Here is a 23,078-nt window from a genome sequence, read left to right on the forward strand (position 1 = left end):
GCACCTGGCAGGGCAGGAGCCAGCCAGGGACTGCAGTTTACTTTTCTGAGGCTGTGTAGCCAAAGACAGATAGAAACCATGGTTTCTCTCTTCCATTCACAGTCAAGATCCCTCCCCTCCCCTTGCTGCTCAAGAAGGATGCTGCTGAGCCGTACTCTGCTCTGGTACTTGGCACATCCCTTGCAGTCTCTTCTATTTTCCAAGCAGAGATGCTGCCTGTCTCCTGAGCGTGTGCAGTGATTTCCCCGTCGCTCTCCTTGAAAAGAGCTAGAATGTAACCTAGAGAGTGAGCAATGCTGCTGCTGCACGCAGAGTGACTTAGAGGGAGAGAATGGGAGAGATGGGAAAATGTGCCTGCATCAGCAGCATTGCAGTGGTAAAGCCATTGACTGGCTATATGCATGTTAGTGCTTGCAATGCACTGCTCCAGGGAGCCGAGGAGTCAAGATGAAACGCACCAGCCTCCTCTTCTCACTGCCTTTTTATTGTCATCATGCATTAATTGCTGAGAGTTATTTTCCTTCCGGTAGCCAGCTGCCTGCATCTCCCCTGGTGCTGCAGGAGAGACAGTGAGCGGGAGAGAGCGCACCACCGTCCAGGTCTCCTGTCCCACAAGGAGGACTCTGAATGATGTGCCAGGATAGTCAGGCTCTGCTGCAATGGTGCACAGAACCTCTGGAGCAGCTGGATTTAGGATTATTAATGCTTCATAAAGGTGCCCTGGACTTCATCTAGCAACTAGCTGGAGGCATCAGCTGCCCTTTCAGGTTTGCAGTCTGCTCTTCATCGTCCCGTCATTACTGGTGTTTTCATCTGGGTCATCAGCATTCCAGCCAGGTGAAGGGACTTTCTCTGTCCGGGAGTGGAGGGTGTCTGGCAGGAAGGGCTGGTGTGAACTCTGGGGAGGATTCCAGCTGTGACCCACCATGGCTCAGGCAGCCAAGCAGCTGAAGAAGATTAAAGATATCGAGGCTCAGGCTCTGCAGGAGCAAAAGGAGAAGGAAGAATCCAACCGCAAGCGCAGGAATCGCTCCCGGGACCGGAAGAAAAAGGTGAGTGGGGCTGGGGTAGGCAGCTCTCTGCACAGATCCCTGTGTTGTCAGCAGCGGGAGCCGTTTGCCAAGACACAGAGCAACTTTCAAGGGCAGGTATTTGCTGTTTGCCCTGAGAATTCAGGGGATTTACATTCGGTCTCATTCCAAGCCAAGGCTTTCATGATATGCCAGTGACAGATTTGATCTCCAGGGCAGAAACTCTGGCTTGTAGCTTCATGCAGGCACCTGAAAACTGCCATCTGTTGGCAGAACAGAGGGGGCTGGAGACGCGCACCCCCTCCCAATGTAAGCCTTATATGTATAACCTGCCAACTCCCACCTTCCCCCCGCTCTCCGGGTGCTGCCAGCACTCTGCAACCAGACAGAAACAAAAGGGGGCCCATGGCTAAAACGAGGAGAAAAGGATGGGGAGGGATGGTGACACGTCTGACTGGGTTCCTTCTCACATCACCCGAGGGGCGGGAGGGGGAATTCCACCCCAAGAGTCCATCATCCGCTGGCCACAGGCACAGTGGGGTGCATGGGGCCATAGATCAGTGCAGACTGTCTAGCTTTGCCTCCACCAGGCATGCCCGGAAGCCCCGGAGATGTGCCTGGATACAGCTTCTCTTTGAAAAGTTGCCTGCCTGAATCTGCTTGCTGCCTGCCTCCTGTGGGAGAGGGAATGTGGCCCGAGCACTATGCTGCCCCTTGGAAGTATATTTAAATGGGACACCTTGGGGGCTCCACAGAGCTTTTAAAGCAGGGCCCTGGGGTGTCCACCCTGCACAACCGCAGAGAGCAGCAGTGAGGAGAGAGGTAAACTGAGGCGGGAAATCCTAGGGAGAGTTCCTGTGCCATGAGGTCAGGGCTCAGAGACATCCCTGTGCCCCCCTTGTGAGGAGCCATAGCTAGCAGCTTGTCAATAATTGCTCCCAGAAAGGCAGCAGTTCCTGACAGTTTTCCTGCTGAGATGAAAGGGGCAGCCTGGGCTAGCCTGGGCTAACCTGCTCTCCCCTGCGCTGCTGCTTGACTTCAAAGGCCTTCCAGCTGGGCAGCCTCCATCCCACTCTGTATGAGCAGCATGTTGTTGCCTAGGGGCTAGCACAGGCTGCTGGGAATTGGGACTCCTGGGTTCTGCTTCTGCATCTGCCACTGACTCACTTGTGGCTTCCCCTGTGCGTTGCCCATTATAAGGGGCAGGTCGCTCGGCCCTGCCGGATGGATTCAGCAGGGGCTGCTCAGGTCGGTAAAATGCCTGGGGCTCCTCAGGTGCCAGCTGAGGGCAAAGCACCCTTCTTGTTGAGAGACACAAGCTGCCCCGGCTGCAGGGAGAGGTGGTGGTAGTGGGGTGAGAAGCTGGAGCAGGTCGCTAGATAAACACAAGCAAGGTGTAGGCAGAGAACTCTGCTCCATGGGCAGGTCAGATCCTGTGGCTCCAAAAGAGCCTTGTAATGGGCTGCTTGAGACCTGCACAGCCTGGGAAGCAGCGAGCAGGGTCCCCTCGGAGAAAGCAGCAGAGCCCTGGTACTGGAGCATCATGGGAGAGGCTCCCTGCAGCAGCTGGCATTGCCCAGGCAGTTAAAGGGCTCTCCAGGCACCTCTCTGTAGGCAGTAGTTCTCGTGCATGCCTGTCGGGCGGGTGGGAACAGGTTGGCCTGTGGATCTGTGATTACAGTCCTGTGCTAGGCCTCTGAATGGCATCCCTGGTTACCTTCACTAGGTCCCCTTGGAGACCAGGCCAGGTGCAAGGATGTTCTCTGTGCAGGACTTAATGCAAGTCCATCTGCCAAGCAGTGAGTGGCAGCCCTGGGCAGCTGGGAGCACTTAGCTTTTAGGAGGTCAATGGAGGCTTTTATAGCAGACGTGATCTTTGCAGTCTGGAGACCCAAGGGCCCTGTAGTCGGTGGGGGGTGTCTCTCTGGTACTGTGCCCTCTTAAGTGGTAACTGCTTGGTGCATAGACAGGCGGCAGTGCAGTTTACGTTGCCAGAGGGCTATGAGAGAGGCCTTGGTACAAATGAGAATTGGAGTCAGGTGATTCTGATATAACAGATGTTACAACATCCATCAGCCCCATCACCAGGATTGGGCCTCTTGTAGCAGCAGTGTGAACAAAGACACAGGTCTGGGTGTCTGATTACAGCTCAGTGGAGCTGGGCTGGAGGCTCCTGGGGTCATTCTGGGTTTCTGGTTCATGCTTGGGGTTTTTGCAGTGTCTGTTTGGGTATCAGGTTCCTGCCTTTTGAGTCTGTACTGGGCTTTCTGGGAGTCTTGGATTTCAGCCTATCTCTCTGCAAGGCCACATCGTTGCCATCCTTCAAACTCACTTCTGCAGCCAGGCCTACAAAACGGTTGACAATTGGATGTGCTGTGACCAGTGCCGGTTATGCTGACCAGTATCGTCTCTTGATGTCCCTGTGCTCACCCGTCTGTGTATCCACTTGTCTTTGGGGTGCGGACTGTCTCGTTCTGTGTTTGTAGAGGGCCTAGCAGTGGTGCCTTAGTGTCTTGATACACACATGGTTATTAATGTTAGCATTAGTAATTGAGAGGCAAACTGGAAACACAGGAACTGACGAAGTAGGGCAGACCAATGGTTTGTCTATTTCAGTATCTTGTTCTGACAGCGGCCAGCATCTGATACTTCAGAGGAAGGTGCAGATGTCCCATGAAGAAGTTTCTTCCTAGCCCCTGTCAGAGGTTGCTTTAAGCTCTGGAGCCAGGAGGGTTTTAAATCCTTTAGAATTTCTTTACCTTCTCTGATGTATTGGTGAATATTTTCATTAGCCATATGAGTGTCTAATCCTGTTTGAATCCTGCTAAGTTCTTGGCCTCCCTGATATCCAGTGGCAATGAGTTCCACAAGTCAATCGTGCATTGTCTGAAAAAAGCTTTTCCTTTTCTCAGTACGTTTGTTTCTTCTCAGTTTCATTGTCTATCTCCTTGCTTTTCGTATTATGAGAGAGGGTGAATAGGCGTGCCCAACTGACCTGTTCTATCCCATTCATCATTTTGGGTACCTCTCTTGTGTCACCCCCTTATTCATCTCCTCAAAAGTCCCACCAATTTTTTCAATTTCTTCTCATACCGAAGTCTCTCCAGAACTCTAAAAATGTTATCACCCCGCCTGGATTCCCTCCCCCCCCGCCCTTCTCTCCACATCCTTTTGGAGTTAGGGTGACCATTTCTGAGCACGTGATGCCTGCAGAGGGTGTACCAGGGATTTATACAATGGCATTCTAACATTCTCACTATTATTTTCTGTCCCATTCTATATACAGCCTGACCACAGCTGTGCACTGAGCAGAGGTTTTAGCTGAGCTGTCTGCTAAACAGCTGGGCTGCTCTGAGAGGGTGATTCCAGAGCTGGTGACTTGGGATTTAGGTTGGTATCTTCCTGGGAGTCTGAGTATGGCCCTGGGAGCTGGGTTTCCAAGCAGCGTGTTCCATTCACACATTTAGCTGACGTGTTGAACCACTAGACATGTTGATGTCCAGCCAAAGTGCCAGTGGCTTTTCTGCCGGGTTTGCTGACAGACAGGTGTGACACAGAGAGACTGTGAGCAAGGGAAGGTACCAATTAAATAATAAAATCAATTAATCTCCATTGGAGAAGTCACCAAGCACGGATTAATCAGGCTGTCTGGGACAGCTTTCTACTGCTCCTGTCGTACCCCAGATCCAGATTTCCGACAATTCTGTATTTGTAAAACTCATGGGGAGGGCTGGAATATCGAGATAAATGTCTGTCAGATCCTGGTGGCTGGGTCCTGTGGGCGTTCTCTGTATTTGGGTGGCGATTGCCATGGGGCAAGGGGTTAACAGGCAGATTTGTGTTCCCAGCTACTCACTCGGTTCTACAGGTGTTTTCAAGGATTCTGCGTGGACCGTGACAGGGGTGAATAGAAAGACCCCTTTCCTTCATTGCATTTTTACTGTGCCCAGCGGGGAGAGATGCCGTGAGAGGTAAACAGCTCTAAATATGAAATCACCACGGCATTTAAGAAGTATGGGATAGCTCTTGTAGATCTCCTGCCTCTGCTAGTGACTCATGGGAAATGGCTCATGACCCAAATGCAGCCTGTTTTAAATCACCCATTTGTAAGAGTGGAATCAATGTAATGTTTTGGGATGGTTGGTGAGTCAGAGTCTGGTATCTGTGGGTTCAGCCCATACCCGTAGTACCGACAGACTGTTATCAGGCAGGCTTGTTATTGTGGCTGTATGTCAAAAAGAGAACGAATGGAGCGGGCCCCCTTTTCAAGGGCACCCCAGAGGTGATGTGGTGCTCAGCAAACTAGGTGCGTAAAAAGGTACAAATGATGTAATATGACTCTGCACTAACTCTTCCAATCAGATTGGGACCCAGATGTGCATGTCAGCCCTTTATCTAATGTGTGTCTCTGTGAATGAGCTGTGATGCGATCAAACACACGACAGGGAGACAGAGGGCCAGCCACGCCTGCACCTCATGCTGATGGATAAATGGTTCTGGGTTTCTTGAACTGAGACTCGTTTTTAAAATATTCCATTTATATTTTTAACAAATTGTTCTCCCCCGTTAAAAGTTCCGGATGCTGCTGACACCAGAGTCCCATATTGCTGTGGGGAGGGAGCCGAGGGCTCAATCCAAAGAGCAAAAAGAAGCGGCTTTGTCTGAAGACGGAGAGTAATTGTGCTGCTGGGCCTGTAAGCTCCTTGGGGCAGGAACCTGCCTTTGATGCAGTTTCCGTGAAGCACCTGGTGCCCTTCTGAGTGATCTAAAATAAATAATAATCATAGACCTTCAAAGTAAGGGCAGCAGTGCCAATAACATGCAGAAAACCCCTGTACTAAGAGAAATCAGGAATAACAGAATTTCCCAGAGAATCTTTATCAATATTTAAATGATCTCCATTATTAGCTGTTGGGAGGTGACCGTAAAAGACCTTCTTCATTCACCCAGTATGTTCAGAGTGAATTTTTGTTTGGTTGAAGTTAACATGTTATCACATCTATTCCCCTTACTATGTTAAAATAAAGTCTACAGAGAATTTAGTGCTGCAAACATGTTTCAAAGATGACTTTCTGCTCAGTAACCACAGAAAATATAGCTAGAAAAAGAAATGACATCCTCAGAGACAAAAATTCTGTTTGAAGTGTCGACATAAAATGTACAAGATCAAAGAAAATATTATTGTTTTAATCACAATATTTAAGAGCGATCCCCTTTGACTCCCAGGTCACCCACATGAGCCTTTCGTTACCAGTCAAGTAACAGTAAGTGTTCAACTAGGTTACTAAGGTCAAGCAGAGGGTGCCGACGGGATTCTGAAATCTCTCTGAATGTGGAACTGACTCAATTTTTTTTCTTAAAGTGGGAAACAAAGATTAGGTTAGCCATTACTGGCCAGTATCCTGCATACACTCTGGTACCAGGCATAAAATATTCTCCTGAGCAAGTTTCAGAGTAACAGCCGTGTTAGTCTGTATTCGCAGTCATGAGCTACAGTGAAGTGAGCTGTAGCTCACGAAAGCTTATGCTCAAATAAATTGGTTAGTCTCTAAGGTGCCACAAGTACTCCTTTTCTTTTTGCGAATACAGACTAACACGGCTGTTACTCTGAAACATGTCATTAAAAATGTGGGTGCCTAAAACTAGGCCCCTAACTAAGTGGACCGCTTTTTAGAGGTGCTGAGCACTCACAGCTCTCTTGAAGTCTGTGGAACTTCAGTAACATCTGGCTGCATTTTGCCCCGCTTGGCCTAGTTTCTATTTAAGATCCTGTACCTGCAATTCCCTAAGCCCTGTCTCTCCCGTTTGCTTTCAAGTTTGCCCCCAGTTAGCGAGGAGTTGATAGTTAACACAAACAATTCCTCCTTGGTATCTGAGACTCTTCCACCTGTTTTGAAATGGGCAATTCCCAGGAATCGCTGGCAAAGGGAGAGACATACACCACCCTTAGAACATAAAGGGAAGCAGTATGGGCCAGTGGATAGGACATTGCCCTGGGTTCTGTTCCTACATTGGCCACTAACCTGCTGTGTGACCTTGAGCCAGTCACTTCTCCTCTCTGCCTCTTTTTCTCCTCCTGCTCTTTGTCTTATCTACTTAGATGGTAAATTCTTCAGTGCCCATGGATTTGTACAGCCCCCAGCCCAACTGGGTCTCCGTGCGGCTCTCCATGCAAAGGTCAAGGTATTACTAATAAAGCCTCAAAAGAAGCTCACTGCACAAAAATCTGCGGAACCCACGCTCCTACTTTTCTGCTTCCAGGATACAAGCAGTGCAGCTTGGGGGCCTGCGGCCGCATTCTAAGCACATGCTATGCTGGCCCCCATATTCTGTGTCATGTCCTTCGTGCAGGCTGCAGCAATAAATGCTTTCAAGAGGTGGCTGATGCAGTTACAACCTGGAAGAAATCGCAGCAGGAGAAACAAAGAGGGACGCAGCAGATAAGGGGGATCAGAGATTGTCAGCTGGGATCTGAAATCGCAGAGATAGAGATAATCTGTTCCATGTGGCAGGAGAAGCCTCTTCCATAACCAAGGATGAGACTCTAGGAAGCAACAGAGCCCCATCTTCGACAAATGACGTGAAAGGGGCAGAGGGGAGAGAGACTGGGCTGATGGTTTTCCTCATGTGTAGTACCTCTGTTAAAGCCTCCTGAGGTCAAACGGTGAGTGAAGACTCCAGTCTGAGGTGTGAGAGGTAAGTTGAGGTGACGCCAGGGGTGCAGGCAGTAGTTGAGAGCTGTGAGGCCAAGGGGGAGGCAGAGAGGTGCTCATTCTTTGCATATGTAAGAAGCTGCATGGGTGGGCGGGGTTGTCCTTTCTGGCCATCCTATAGCTGTAACAGGAGAAGCCAGACACCCCGACAGGATCACTTGGTGAGTGCACGAGTTGCTGGAGCGTGAAGCTGGTAGCTGGAGCTCTGCCAATAAAATGACATTGAACCTGTTCCTGTGTGTGCCTGGATTGACATCTCCCAGGGCAGTCAGCGTGTGCTGGGGCAGAGAAGGATGTGGAGGAAGCAGCTGCAGTGGCTGAAGCCAGAGGGAATGACTGAGTTGGGGCTGCAGCCTGCTCAGAACACACCCTGCTGTCCCAGAGTGCGGCTGGGCCTTCGACAGTTTACGTGTCCCTCAGTGGATGTTGGGCCTAGTGAAGACAGCCCCTGGGCTGGGTTCTTGCGCCCAGTGGCAGCGGATCCTGCCATGGAGGAGATCTTATTCGCAAGCACCTGGTGCTGATGCCATGTGTGGGGCTGTGATGGTTAGCGGGGCTGCATTCCCTGGTGTGTTTCAGAGAGTGCAGCTGCTTTGCTTCCTTCTCCTCTGCTCCTGCCATGGGGGCCATGGCTGAGATCTTCAGATCTCCCATCGGCTAAACTCCTTCCTGCACTAGCTCTGGGCTGGCACCAATGGGACACCATCAAATGCTGCAGATGGTGAGGCAGGTGAGGTCAGGAGAGGCCTCTCTGATCTGATAATGTAGCAGTGCGGGTGCCAGGGCACTGGGGTTCCTGCCAGCAACCCCCACCGCCACCACACAACAAACGTACTATTCAGGAGCACTCCCCGCAGTGCAGAGCCGGGGCTCAGACTGGGTCCCAGCCCTGGAGTCCCTGTGCCTGGCTCTGCAAAACCACAATGCTCCCTCCATGCACAAGGGCTCTTGTGAACTGCAGCTGGGTGGCGGCTGTGAGGACAGATGCCAATTCTGGCTTTTACCTCTGCTTATGCACTGGAGAGGTAGGAGAGATTTTCCGTTCTCTGCGAAATGCCCCACCCGAAGCAGAAGGCACTCAGGAGGGCAGACTGGAGTGTAGTGGTATTGTTGTCATTTGTTGTATTGCAAGCCCCCATGTGCTAGGTGCTGTACCAGCACAGAGGACAGGATGTGCCCCGCCACTTGCAGGTAGACAAGACCGACATGCACAGCGAATAGTCCAAAGAACTGAACTTCTTACACTTTCTCCTGTTTCCTCCCTCCCTGCCCTTCCCCTCTGTCCAGCTGCCAGTCAAACTCCACCATGCCTGGCCCCATAGGAGAACAATCAGCCTGACTCTGAGCGGGAAACCAGGAAGGACAACCTGCCCCAGGCTCTGCAAGCCTGAGTGGACTGAGCATCACCTGGGGCCAGTCTCTGGCTGCTGCCGGGGTTGGAGGTTTGACGAGGGCCGTGTGTTTCTGAAATGAACAGGAGCTGCCAGGCTGGATCCAAACAGCGGCCCGTCTTCCCAGTTTCCTCACTCTTGTCCGTAGTGGAGGCATTAAAGGACAGTGCAAGAAGCCCTGTGGCAGCCAGTGAATGAAGGAGCCATTGTTCCCTAACCTGGCTTTGTGGATGGTGGAAGTAACCGACTGGCTGGATATTTACTTTTTGCTTCAGCCTTCCTTCTCTGACAGTTGCTGTGAAAAGGCTTTTTCCTGCCAAGACCTGTGCTCAGGGCTCTGTATTTCTCCGCCTGGGAGCAGCTGATGCCCAGGAGGCACTAGACTTTGCTCTTCCTGTGCAGTGCCGTGGCGCGATGTGTCCCAAACAGGTCAAGGTGTCTTTGTGCTGCAGGTTCTAGTGAGGCCAGTCGCCTGCAGCAGGGTGAATGTTCCAGTCCTGGCAGGTAACTGCAAGAGTCGTGGGTTTGTTTTAAGTAGCATTTCCTTTTAAAGGGTTTAAACTACAGTGCTGGGGGGCAAAGCAAGGCACATGCCGTGATCCAAGCCTAGGCGAGCAGGAGCCAAGTGAGATAAGCAGCAGCGTGAGGAGGGAGCGGATGCGGCTTAGTATTCAGCCACTCTGGGGCACCGATGGCATTCACTCACTACTGTGTGGTTGCTCAGCTGCAGATGCTCCAGACAAAGACCCAGTGGAAGGTCTGCTCTTGGTTACCTGGTGAATTAAGCAGCTTCTGCCTCCATCGCTGGAGGAAAGTGAGTCCCACTTGGGGAGCAGCACAGCTCCCTTGATTGTTCTGCTGGCAGCACATACAAGAATAAGGGCTATGGTCCTTGTCTCCTTAGGAATTAGAAACTAGCAAGCACCCAGGAAGATAAGGTGCTGGAGAGGATAGTGGGTCCAGGGCTGCTGGAAAGAGACCCCTGCCTGCACCAAGGCCCAGCACTTCGCCTTCCATTTGCTGGTTCTCTCTACCTTGGCTGTTGGGTTTGGCTGCCTCCTTTGGCACAGGGAGCAGCATGTGCCTGCAGCTGAGGTTGAGGCCTTCCTGGCATGCACTTAAGAGCAGCCTGGCTGCTGAAAGCAAGCAGGAAGGGGAATGGGACCAGCTGGCTGCCCCAGGAAGGGCAGGGCTGGGGGCTGCTTCTTGAGACAGCCCCAGTGAGAGCACGGCATGGGCCTGGGAGGTGCTGGGCACAGGCCAGGCTCAGGGCGTGGCTTGAAAAAGGGATAGTTCTGTGATGGGCACCTGCTAGTGTGATGCGAGGAGGGGATTGAGCTGGGTGCTCTGGGCTCGGTGCATTCCCAGAAAGGCTCCCGGTTTGAGCTCTGTGTGAGTGCGACGTGATGAGTGTTGGGGATGTGGCAAGCTCTGTATCACAGAGGCGCCTGGTAACCTCTGAGGGCAGGATGAGGTGTCTGCCACGATGCTCCTGTGGAGAGGTGGGGTTGGGGGAGATGTGGCACTCACTAGCACAGAGTCCAAAACCTGCCAGACCAGATCCTGCTCAGACTGTGTGCGGAATAAGGTCATGTGTAAGCTTGGATAGAGCCCAGGCATTAGCTGGATTCTCAAAAGGACTTTGCAAACTAAGGGGCTGTGTTAAGAAATCCTTAATAATTTCTGGCTAACCTAGGTGTGAGCACCAGCACCAAGCAGTGCAACTGCTGCTAGCATCACGCAGTCCCTGGAGGAGTGAGCGCTGGGCTGCAGGTGACTGACCGTGGCTTCAGCCACGGAGTGTTGGTGAACGGGGTGAGGGGAGGCGAGCCGTAGTGCGTGTGTGTGTGTGCTGCAGCGGGATGAGCTTGCTGCTATGCAGAGGTGGAGGGGTTGCGGGGAGAAGCAAGCCCTTTTCTCAGATGGACAGGCATGCAAAGGAGTAATGCAAGGTGATGGTAACACTCCAGGCTGCTCTCTCACACTTCTGGGTGAAGCGAGTCCCATCGGGATTCCTGAGGATGACACAGGCTGGTGCACAGCAGGAAGGGTCAGCCCCTCTGACTGGGGAGGCTCAATAAATATGCAGTCTGCGTTTCAGGCTGGGCTGGGGAGTGAAGGGGCTCTGTGTTCTGTGGGGAATGAGGACTTGCTGTGATGCAGTTTATCTGCCGAGTCCTGTACAAATGAAGACGCTGTCAGGAGTAAAGCTAGCACCGGTGCTCAGTTTTATTACCTTCCACTGCAGGCTGGGGCCTATAAAGGGTCCCTGCCCCCCCAAGCCAGCTGGTCTCCAGCTCTGTCTCTGAGATGCAGGACTTGCAGGAGGAGACTCATTCAAACTCACCCTCAACTAAACTGTTTTTCTGATTTCACACACTGCTGTTCACAGTCACCCTCTGGCCATTTCATTAGGCTGCAATGCTGGTTATAATGGAAGCATCTGGGCTCCCAAGGTCTGTATTATATCCAGTGACTGCATTAAGTATGGGGGGTGGGGGATGGATGGCCAAGAACGGGATGGCATCAGTGTGTGCAGGATGGGAGAGCAGTGTAGAAACTAGACCATGCTCGGTCCTCCTCGGCAGCCGTTTTGGTTAAGGAGGCTCGTAGGTATTCAGGACCCATGCTTGGTGCTGTGAGTATTGCGTTGTGCATGGGACACTGGCCTCTTTCAGAGACTCCGTTTGTTCAGAAGATTAACACAGCTTCTGGACAATTATGTAGTAACAAAACCTCACTGCTGTTTGCCTGCTTTCTCCTCCATCCTTGCCCTGCTCTTCACAGCGTGGGTGGTGCCTGGGAAGTGCCCGTTAGAGCCATCACCGCTCTCACAATGCAAACTACATGTGTAATGGCTGTGTTTTACTTAGGAGCGCAGTCTCTTTCCTTGTAACCAGTTGTCTGCAAATTCTGAGGTCTGTTCTAAGTGGAGAGCAGCTTGTCCCGTGCTTCACTCGCCAAGCATTTGAGAGCAGTAAAGGACTGCTTTGAGCAGGGGGTTGGACTAGATGACCTCCTGAGGTCCCTTCCAACCCTGATATTCTAGGATTCTATGAAAGGACTAGGAGCCTGCTCCGTTGTCCTTTCCTGACATTTCCAGTCGGAAGTGAGCCAGAGTGCACAGGATTGCATGGGGGGCTGGAGGAGAGAGAGGAACCAGCTAGTAGGTAAAACCTGAGCAGAAAATAGGTGTCTGACTGGGAGGGATGTTGGCTCACACCTGACCCCCACCCTGTGGGACTTAGCCAGTGTTTGGGAGGAGGGGGCCCAAGGAGGGGTAGTGATGCCAATCTGCATTGCTGCTATGCAGGCTGTTAAATTATTCAGGTAATAATGGGCTCCAGTATGCGCCTGGTGAGCCTGCCGGAGATGAGGGGATTGGACAGCGAGGGGGAAAATGTCTAAAACCTTGCAGAGTTCAGGAATCTGATTGCGGAGTAATTCCCGGTCCATGGGCCGCACCCATCCCAGCCAGGTGCTTGCCCTTATCCTGCACTCCAATCAGCAGGGCTAGGATACCAGCCCAGCCCTACCCACAGACCCTGGTGTCTCATGCTGCAAGGGGGACAAAGGGACATGCTGTGCTCTGAAGGACCCATGTGTGCATGTGCAGGGATCTGTGTTTGCTGTAGAAAGCTGCCTGCAGGTCACGGCTGCTGCTGCAGAGGCATGGCAGCCAGAGTACAGCTCAGAGGAAGCATTTACAGAATGCTAAAATTAGAAGTTTTGTTTGAATTATGCTACTTTGGTTTAATTGCCTAAGTATGTCAAGGTTCTTCAGAAACCGACCCGCTCTGCCAGCCTGGAGCCCCACAGGGAGCTTGGTGCAGGAATGGGTCAGTTATTAGACAGGCTTCTGGGCTCGCTGCCCCACTTCCATCTAGGCAGCAGCCCTTGCCTGCAGCTCTTGACAAGACCCTGATAACGTCCTGCCCTGGGTAAGATCATTGATGTGAGAAGCTCATGTGGGCACAGAGCTGCAGCACTTCAATTCTCGCCATGGAGCTCACGGCATCCTGGGGGCTGACAAACACCTCAGTATAATGGGACTGCACAAAGCTCCAGAACATTGTGCAGATTCGCGCTCCCTTTCCGACGCTAAGCCACATAGCATTTTCAGACATAATGCAGCTGGGAGCAGCAGAATTCTAAGTCCCTTTCCATTCAGGGGCCAGGATGCTGGTGGATTTTGCTGAGTGGCAGAAATATGCCCACAAGACCTATAAATCTCATTGTCTCTGCCTGTGCAGAGACTGGGAGAATAGGGGAACTGCCTATTAAATCTGGGGTTTCCAAACAGTCCAGTTCCTGGGATTGTTAGTGAAACACAATCGACAGTAGAACCAAAACACCAGGTATTGAGCAAAGAGTCTGGGGAGGTGGAGGGAAAGAACATAGCAGCAGGGGAGCCTTTAGACAACAGCCAAGGTTTCTATATTTATACAGAGAGATGGGGGGGAGAGAGAGTGATCGTGTGTCCGGGTCATTGAAAAGGCTTCTGTTTCAGCAGAAAGGTACTGCAGCAAGGCAGTGAGTGGGCATGCAGGTTACTGTCCTTTGCTGCAGTGTGGTGACAGGCCTTGCACAGGACCTGGGGGAGGGGTTGCACGCACATGCTAGCCAGGAAATGCAGAGTGCAGAAGGCTGAAACCTCCTGTGTTTGCGTATTGCTGTATGGGCTGTGTTAGGTTGCCCACTGCTCTGTGGTTCCTACAATATTTCTTAGTACTATTATAATCTTGCATCTGTTCAGTGCCTCTCATCCAGAAGAATGGGACCCTGAAGTGTTTTTCAGATAATTTGTGTATCCAGGGATCATTTTATTTCTTTCATGCAGCCACGTCTGCGTAGGAGCACACTGCATCTTTCTCAGCACCTGCAGATTAGAACAAGCAATGAAGAATAGGATAAATCCCAGTGCAAATCTGTCGGCAGGCATGGTGGGGTGAGCTAAGGACATGGTGGAGATCTATAAAGAAAATATATTGTCCTTCCCTAAGAACTTTGTGTGACGTACATGCTGGGAGGCAGCACAGCTTCCCTCTGCCATGCACATGTGTCACTAAAGGCTCTGGACATCAGAGAGGTTTGTGATTAGTATCTCTAGGTTCTTATACCACATTTATCCCATAGTATTTGGGAGTTCCATGGTATTTGAGGGCTTCAGCCCAGCCGAACAGATGCCTGGATTCAGTGTGTTCTTCCATGGGATGTGGCCCCAGGCATGGCCAGCTATGTGGGTGATTCACTAGGGTGGGGTCCCCTCTTCATTCTCATTTCAGGGAAGCTGTGTAGACACACAGGCCCTGTGGTTCTCCCTAGCTGGCTGACACCTCCTGTCACCACACAAGGTCTCCTGACATCTTGGCCTAGAAGAGGCGGACCTGGAGGGTTCTGCTGATTGAGGATAATAATTGAGGATAATAGTCTGAGCCCACATGCATTGCCATTTAAAACAAACAGCCTGCAGCAAGCCGTCCTTCTTCGGAAGTGCTGCAGTCTGTCCAGTGATGGCCTTGAGCCAGGGTGCTGTGCTGGGAGGGGGAAGAAGGGGGAAGGAGGATTGGTGGTTCATGAGGCTTACTGGGTCCTCCCCTTGCTAGTGTGTGGCTCTGAGTCTTGTTATTTGCCTGGTAGGATGGAGCCCTTGGAGTCCATTGTGCTAACGCAGTGGGCGCTGGACAGTTTTTAAAGTGTTTTATTCACCTGCGAGATGATGCTGGCTCCTTCTGAACGGTCAGGTAAAGCCCTAGCGAGGCACTCTTGGAATGACTGTGTTATCGCTTTCCGAGCTAACCCTTGGCCATGCTACTGGAACAGGCAGCCTATTGCTCTGCAGCATGGCCTGTTCTCGTGGCAATATTGGTGTTTGCATAGAAATACGTTATTGGGGGGCTTCTGTAGCCAAATATAAAACTTGACTGACTCAGCTTGCCAGGCTGTCTGGAATGCTTCACGCACATGGGTGCCAATCTCAGGACAGACTGTTACAAACCAGGGCACAAACTCCTAACTGGCTGTTGTTCTTTAATTAGATTTCACCAGCCAAGTGTCAAGCATGAACTCCTCAAGCACTAGAAAACAGCCTTAACATGGCGTTACAGACAGGCCTCTTGGGCACGCCAGTCTGTCTTTCCACCAGGGTGAGCTTGCCTTTGTGACAGATGGTCACTTACACCAAAAATCACAGTGCTGTTCGGGTAACTCCCAGTCCAAAGGACTAGTCACTTACCCCAGGTCAGTTGCACTTCAGATCACACACCAAAGACAGTGTTTGTAGCCAATCCTGTAATAAACTAACTAAAGATTCACTAACTAAGAAAAGGAAACGAGTTATTTTTAAGGTTAAAGCAGGTAAACATACACACACCAGTGAGTAACAGTCTAAGGTTCTAAATGACAACTGAAGCTGCTGTAATGAGCAAGCTGTATATGTCCTTAGCTATATATGTCCAAGCTGTATATGTCCCTAAGCTAAGCAGCTGGAGATCCCTTGCTTATGCTTAGAAATATTTCCCTCTTCAAATTCCAAGCAGCATAGTGATGACAATTTCTTCTTGACAGGAATTTTTATTCCCTTCCCCCAGAGTTCAAGCTATGAAGGGACGAGCATTTGTGCACATCCCCTCTTCAGGGGTGTGGGGAAAACAATCAACAAAGTCTTCTGTCCACTTATGTTCCACAATGGTTTGTCTGGAGTCTATAGGCCTTCTTTTGTTGGGCAGGAAATGGCACCTCTTGTGGTAAACTAGGATTCCACACTTGGCAATGCTTCTCTCCTGACTGTGGGGAGAGAGTTTCATTGCAAACACTTAAACATTACCTTATCACATGGGGCACAGAGATTATAAGTGTATTGATGCCTGCAGCAACTCACAAAGATTTCCTAAAGGCCAAACACTGAACACATCTCTCTAACTCTGACTATTTTAACAATACTAACACACACGTGAGTCACACTGGCTTCCAGCTATGCATGTGACAGTGTTAAGTAAGGCCTAGGGACCTTGTCAGGAGCTGGCCCCTGCTCTGCCAGCATCACACAGACATTTAAAATGCAGAGCCCTGAACATGCGCTAGTTCCCATTTGGTCCTGTTGTCCTTTACAACAGCGTGTAAAATGAAGCTGTTTCTGAATTACTCAAGTTCCAAAGTCTCGGAAATGACTAGCCTTTTGGACACCTGAGAAAGACTAAACTGGTTGGGGGAAATGATGTTTAGAAACACAACTTGCTACCAGACTAAGACAGTGAGAACAGGTTCCAACAAGAGGCAAATTCCTACAACTGAGATGCGCTTCCTCTTGCAGATCTGACATGGGGATCACAATGATGGGGCAGACTAATGGGCCAGCTTGGGCTATGTCATGCTTCTATCAGTAGTTTTTGTGAGGTGCTTCAGAAGAGAGCAGGGAAACCCTATAACCCATCTATTTATCTGTGTATGGGGAGTGTCCTTTCTCAGCCTTGCTGGGGATCAGTGGTGCCTGCAGCCTGCTGACTGAGAGCTCTGGTTGTATTCAGGCTAAGGGCACTGCAGAGTCTTGTGCTTATACACATCTAAGCCCTTTCTAGGTTCATGCTGTACTATTTGCCTCAGTAATATCCTTCTGCAGTGAGTTCCATGGGTTTAGTTGGGGTGCAAAACTTGAACAGTATCCTTAGCTGAGCTTGCAGAACTCTGTCATTCAGTTTCTCCCATTCTGCTCATTCTTGTCTCTGCCTGATTAACCTCATGGTAAGGCAAAGTATTCCAGTTTAACTGGGTGGGACCAATGGCAGGGTGCCACTCTAGAGAAAGCTCCCATGCTGTGACAGAGCTAGGCTTTCTGACCATCAGTCCCTTTTGCAAGGCTCATCTTCCGAGGCTTTCCCTCGCAGGGAAATGGATTAGAGGAACGTTTTCTATAGTGGATAGGTAAGTTTGGGGCTGCATGGGTGGGCTGCAGAGTTTAGATGGCTATGAAGCCTGTTAAAGTCATGGTGCAAGTTCTTACAGATGGGAATGTGTTAAAGAGAAATAAGTCAGTGAACCGCGGCGTCAGTGCCCAACCTGCCAGACCACAAGGAAGAGGGGCTCCATGTAGGCTGTAGCACAGACAAGAATCCCCTCTCCTGCCTCGTGCCAGTGACCACGGCACCAGCACACAAACCACTGGCACTAATTGCCACATGTAGGCCAGATGCTTCACTGGCCACAGAGACTGGGAACTCTCCTGGTTCCCTAGAGGGCATCCTGGCGGAACAGGAGCTGCAGCAAGCACTAGTCTGAGCTCCTGCCTTTCCGTGCTGCTGATGCTGGAAGGGCATCCTGTGTAGCTGATGAGGGGTAGCACAAATACCCAATGGAAGCAGGCCTTTGCTTAGATCCAGTAGAGATATTGGCTAGGACTGTGCTCTGCTTCCCAGCCTTCGGTACTGAGTTGTCTCTGTGTTAGCTTCTTTGACGTGGGGCTTAATGCAGCTCTGGAGTAAGTGGCCCAAGAGAATAAGTAGGAGTTGTGCTGCCTGTATCAGGGCTGGATTTGGCCCATGGTCCGTAATCCCCTAAGCAAGTCTTTCAGATTCTTCCTAATAGGCTCAGTCCTGCCAGCGGTGACACTGGCTTGCTGGTTCAAGCCATAACTTCTCACTGATGCCTGGCGTGGCTGCTTTCTCCACAAGCTGACTGGACTCCTCTCCAGGCTGGCACATAACACAACATTCCCATAAAGCAACAACACAGTGGTCAACAGACGGAGCTGTTTTCTGTGTGTGCTGGTGGAACATACAGGTTGTTGCCACCACTTTCAGACTTCTGCAGCACTGAGATTGCAGTAGGAGCAGCTGCAGTATCACAGGATGCGGGAAGGTGTAAAATGCCTGCCGGGCACTGGTACCCAGATTCACCTGGGACTTATCCCCATGAACAGCCAGAGTATGCTTCTCAAATGTACCAACCCGTGCCTTCAAGACAGCGGTGATTTGATAGGGAAGGGCAGTTTCAAAGGCATGTAAGCAAGGGAGCAACCCTCCTTATTGCCAAGATGTTTGACTTTAATATGGTTACCTGCTTTTTTTTCATTGCTGGAACATGGAATGAACAAGGATTCCCCCCAGCCAGTGCTGTTAGCAAGGCAGCATGGTGGCAGGTGTTCTCACCATCTTTCGACCAGCGCCTGCCAAGGGATCTTATGTCAGCAGCACAGGGGGCAGAGTGAGGAACTCATTCTGCCACTCCCTGGGCTGCTACCTGCGCTTTGGGTAAGAGAGGACTTCAGGGAGGATCCTTGGTGTCGTTTGCTAGCACGACACTCACCTTGAGATAGCATCCTGGAGAGAGAGGACTGGACAGGAGCTGAAGGGACAAGCTAGCCTGAGCAGCAGCCATGACAGCAAAATAACCTACCTCTAAAAGAGAACAGGGCAGGGAAGCTTAAGCAAGTGAACCAGAGAGATGGAATCTTGGTCAAAGCAGAGTCCTGCTCTGGGCAGCCACAATCTAGCATTTCTCCAAGCACCGGAGTTCAGACCTGGGTGATTCCAGTCTGAGGGCAGGAAGCAGCCGGAGCTGTGGAGTGCTCAGAAACTGCCAGTGTAATTGGCATGGAGGCACCAAATATGTGCAGTGCACGTTCCTTTGGAGCAGACTCGCTCTCCTCTTGCCACCTGGGGGTGGCAGCTGCCTGGTTCCACACGTGTTTCATGCTGCTCCCAGCAGTCTGTGCACTGTCGAGTGTGCAGAAAGAAGGGTGAGATCAATGGGAGTTTTGCAGCAGGCCCTGGGCCAGGAGTTCCAGGCAGAGTAGGCCGCGTGTGGTGCACTGCTCTCTGTATATGACACTGATGGGGTCAGTGCCTGAGCCTGAAAAGTGCCCAATGCCTCATGGGAGGCACTGAGCGTTCTCATGGAAGTCAGCGAAGGACCTCGTCATCTGGCAGGGCTGGGTCTCTAGCTCAGCAAGGAGCATTGTGTGCTGGGATGGAGCTGTAATCTCCCTGAACCTCAGCGGTGTTTCCATGGTAGTTAGATGCAATCTGGAAATTCTGTGCAGGTTGTGGGATGTCAACAAATGTATGATGTTGCCCTGGGTTGGGCAAAGTTTGGGTGCCCTGCACTAAGGCATAGGTCTATAGTTTGTTAAACTAGGCCACTCCTGATAGAGCATACAGGGAAAAAGGGGGATAGCTGGTGCAGGAGAGAGCTTTGGGGCTCCTTCCTGAGTTTTCGATTTAATGCTCTTGTGCAGACATGAGAGAAGCCTGAAGCAGGTAATGTGCTTTTTGTCCTCTTGCTTATAGCTACAGCCACTGCCATTAACTCCCTGCCCCTTTCTAGCCAGCAGCTGCTTCCTGCGAGGCACCACTCCTAGCCAGCAGAGGGTTATTAGGATAGAATTCTGTTTGCTTAGTGATTACAAGGGAAACAAAAATTCCCAAAACATATCCATCTGGCATGTTTATGCTTAAATGAAAACATGGATACAGGAGATACGAAAACCACTGATGTCAATGGGAGCTGCTGGGTCAGTGCTGAGCTTTAGAGCAGTTTGGTTCGTGCCTAAGTATGGCTTTAGGAGCCTACTTCCAAAATGTGTATATATAAACGTGTGTGTTTGTGGAGGCTGTGGAAACTATACACTCGTGTATATGCATCTGATGTGTGTATTTATAGAGGCTGTGTGTTGAACGGTGTAGAGAAGAGGGATAGGAATTATTTAGGTTTATCCTAAGGGCCATCACTAGGTAAGGGGAAGAAATTAAAGGAAGGGAAATCAACACTGAGCACATGCACATATTTTAACCGTGGAGCAGGTGCTGAATGGAAGGGCTCAGATCCTCATAACTGGTATCATTTAGGAATGAGCAAAATGTTGAATACATTAAAATGTTTGAAGTGTCTGCAGGAGCCCCGGATGTATAAAACTCTCCCTATAAGTGTGCTCAGATTATGGCTTGATCGAAGGTTCACTGTTCACTTAGTATATTTCACACAAGCTGCTAACGTTACACATTGGAGAAGCAAGATTGTCTGTCCAGCCATAACCTATGTATTCATTAAACCTTGACGGCAAACCAAATCAAACAGTTGGGAAATTAATTCTGTGGTAACTGAAGAGCTGTGTCTGCAAACTGCAAGATGTTAGCTACTGTTCTGATTCTAAACCCTATGACAAAGCAGCAGGAGACCCAGGTTCGGTCTCCACTACCAACTTATGTAGGGATAGCAGCGTTGCTCAGCGACATAGTTCTACTGACCCAATCCCTGCTGCAGAGAGAGTTCTGTCAACAGAGGGCTGCTCCCATCAACATAGCTACTGCCTCTCGGGGAGGCGGCGTACCTACGTTGTCTCCCACCGGCGTTGGTGGCATCTTCGGTAAGTGCTGCTGTTGCACCGGTGAAGCTGTGCCACGGCAGCGCTGTGGGCATCGACAAGCTCTCAGTCTCCTTTCCTTCACAGAAGCATTACCAAGAGTATCTTGTTCCAAAGCATGAAGCACAGTCAGCAGAAGGCTCAGTAATGCCAGTAGTAACTAAACTTGTGTATTTCCCCCTCCGCTTCTCAGTGTGAGTGTCCTAGTGAGATGTGCGTCGCGTCCCTTCCCTGAGCTGCCAGGTTGCTGGGCTGAGCGATTGGCTTCCCCTTTTCCTTTAAAAGGAATTCAAAGGAACGCAAAGGTTGAGTGACTGGGTTCGATTGGTAAGTTAATTCTATTTGCAGGTATAAACACCCACAGCCTTTATTGCATAATAAGGATGCTCAGTCCCTTCCCTGTCCTCAGTTAAAGGGCAACGTTACCTTCCTATTCAGAAACATTAAAAGACACGGTCAAAGGGTTTGGCTTAAAATGTGATTTGTGGCTGTGTGGATGAGCTTTGAAACCAAAGCCCTGCCCAGTGGGGTTATCAGAGCTCCTGTGGTGCTTTCCCCTTTTAACTCTGCTGCTTTGGTCAAACTCCACCCCAGGTAATTCTATTCTGCCTCCTTCATTCCCTCTGGAGTTTTCACTGGAGACTGGTTTATTGAATTTCTCTGTGGTGTTTCTGTGGGATGTTTGAAGGCTATTTCTTCTTAGTCCAGAGGTGGCTGCTTTAGTTCAAGCACGGGGTAAATGATCCTTAGCCTGTGCTTTGTAAGAGGGCTGAGTCTTTAGGCTGTGTGGATGAATGCAGCGATAGATATGGCAGAGGTTAGTATATGTGAGTTTTCTCTTGCTCCATTTCTGGTTTCCGTGGCTCATATTTTAAAGTTAATTTTGGCTGCATTTAGAATAAGGATCTTGCTTAGGAATATTTTTAAAATTGAAATAAATAAATGATTGCCCCTCCTTGCCCCTCTGTCACAGGCTGTATGGATCATCCCAGCCTAACCCAGCATGTTAGAGTGGGGAGGGGTGAGGGTGGTTCATGGATCAATGTCTGCTAATGTTTCTTGGGGCTGACAGCTTTGGTTTCACACAGGGCCTTGGGGAATCCTGGAGTTAAATGCTACATGAGAATTTGGCTTTGAAGGCAAGCAGCTGTGCAGGCCTTTTAAGCTTGAAGGTGTTTGCGTAGCGCGGGGGCTCTCTGTAGAGCTGTATCTTGCTCTTTGGAGAGGAGATCAAACTGCCTGCTTTTCCTGGGGCTTTCAGAGCCTGTTTGTCACTTGGGATCCTTCCTCCTCCTCCCTGCTGCAATGGGAGACAGAGGCAGGTCCACACCACGTGCTGCCTGGCATCGCTGGCGCCCCCCTTGGCTTGCATTGACTCCTCTGGAGCAGGTGCCCTGGCGGAGCCTATCCCTGGAGCGGCGCAGCCGTCGCAGTGTGAATTTGAAGTAACACCATTTTGTCATTTCTGAATCACATAATGGTGGATTTTTTAGCAATAACCCAGGTTGGCCTGCAAGCCCAGCTTGTCGGGCGCTCCATACTAACCCGCCGAGGGGTGCGCTGGAGTGCAGGCCCCAGAGTGCTCCATGCAACGGGCCTGCTCGGGGAGGCAGGGAGGGGCTGCCTGTGGGTAGGTATTTGCTGCTCTGGGGGACCACCCCTGTCAGCAGGAAGGGCAGGTGCATCCTCATGGCTGCCAGCCTTCAGTGCCATTTGACACGCTTTAAACGGCTCATCACATCAAAGGCTGGTAAATCCCCGCTCTGGCGTTGCCATGACAGCGACAGCAGCTCACAGGACTTTCATGTTTCTCAAGCAGGATTCTGTAGTCCTGGCTCCTTGGGGCAGGGTGGCTGCCCTCCCCATGCAAGCCCTGTGCCAGCATCTCTGCTAAGCTGTGTTGCAATGGCGCCTCCAGCTGGTATGCACTGCACACTCGGCAGTGTCTGGTGCATGGAGAGCCTGTCATCATGAGGTGTGCTCCAGGGCTCCCCCTCCTTCCATGTCTGCTCCCAGCTGGGGACAGGGCTCCGTGTGCAAGGACAGAGCCTTTAATTGCTTTCTGTGTGAGCCCCTTTGAGGTCCTGGGGCGACAGGTGCTGTGCACATGCCATACATTAGCGTTACTACAGCAGAGATACTGATATGCCTGTTCCTGGTAATACGGATATTACTGTTACCTCCAGCTCATTGAAACTCTGTGTTTGCTTGGACCAATTCCAGACCCTCACTCTCCTCTGTTGTAACTGCCACTGGAAATTCAATATGCCCTAGCAAAATCTCTTGTGGGTGCTTCTGGCACCCATAGCTAATCACCTCCAAGGGGATATGGGGATATGCACACCGACCTGACCTAATCAGAAACCCTACACACCCGTCCCCTGGGATAGCCGTGGTGAGCTGCTTAGCAGGCCCTTTAGTCTGAGTGGGATGCACTCTTTGGGAGAGCAATGGTGTGCTCCATGTTCAGCTCCTGTTTCCTGGTGTTTCTTGTAATCAGCCGTCAGTTACATCTGCTGGCACATTGGTGTCAGAAATCATTTATGGCTGTCAGGAGATACAGCAGTATCACCAGGTATCATGTGTC

At 50.7% G+C, this 23,078-nt stretch overlaps 1 protein-coding gene across 8 annotated transcripts in view; it reads left to right on the forward strand.

Moving 5' to 3' along the window:
* The first annotated feature begins 822 nt into the window (after positions 1-822).
* The window catches only part of ANK1 (ankyrin 1), a 115,877-nt gene continuing 93,621 nt past the window's right edge, over positions 823-23,078 (forward strand). For 3 of the 8 annotated variants that reach the window (XM_073325369.1, XM_073325371.1, XM_073325375.1), the window contains exon 1: positions 851-1,052. In XM_073325369.1, the coding sequence (XP_073181470.1) occupies positions 927-1,052 (126 nt within the window). In that variant the 5' untranslated portion in view covers positions 851-926. Of the gene's footprint in view, positions 1,053-23,078 lie in introns of all 8 variants that reach the window. The other 5 variants (XM_073325379.1, XM_073325377.1, XM_073325378.1 and 2 more) reach the window with 5 other exon arrangements.

Source organism: Lepidochelys kempii, chromosome 26 (genome assembly GCF_965140265.1).
Source record: "Lepidochelys kempii isolate rLepKem1 chromosome 26, rLepKem1.hap2, whole genome shotgun sequence".
In the NCBI taxonomy this organism is placed as follows: domain Eukaryota; kingdom Metazoa; phylum Chordata; order Testudines; family Cheloniidae; genus Lepidochelys; species Lepidochelys kempii.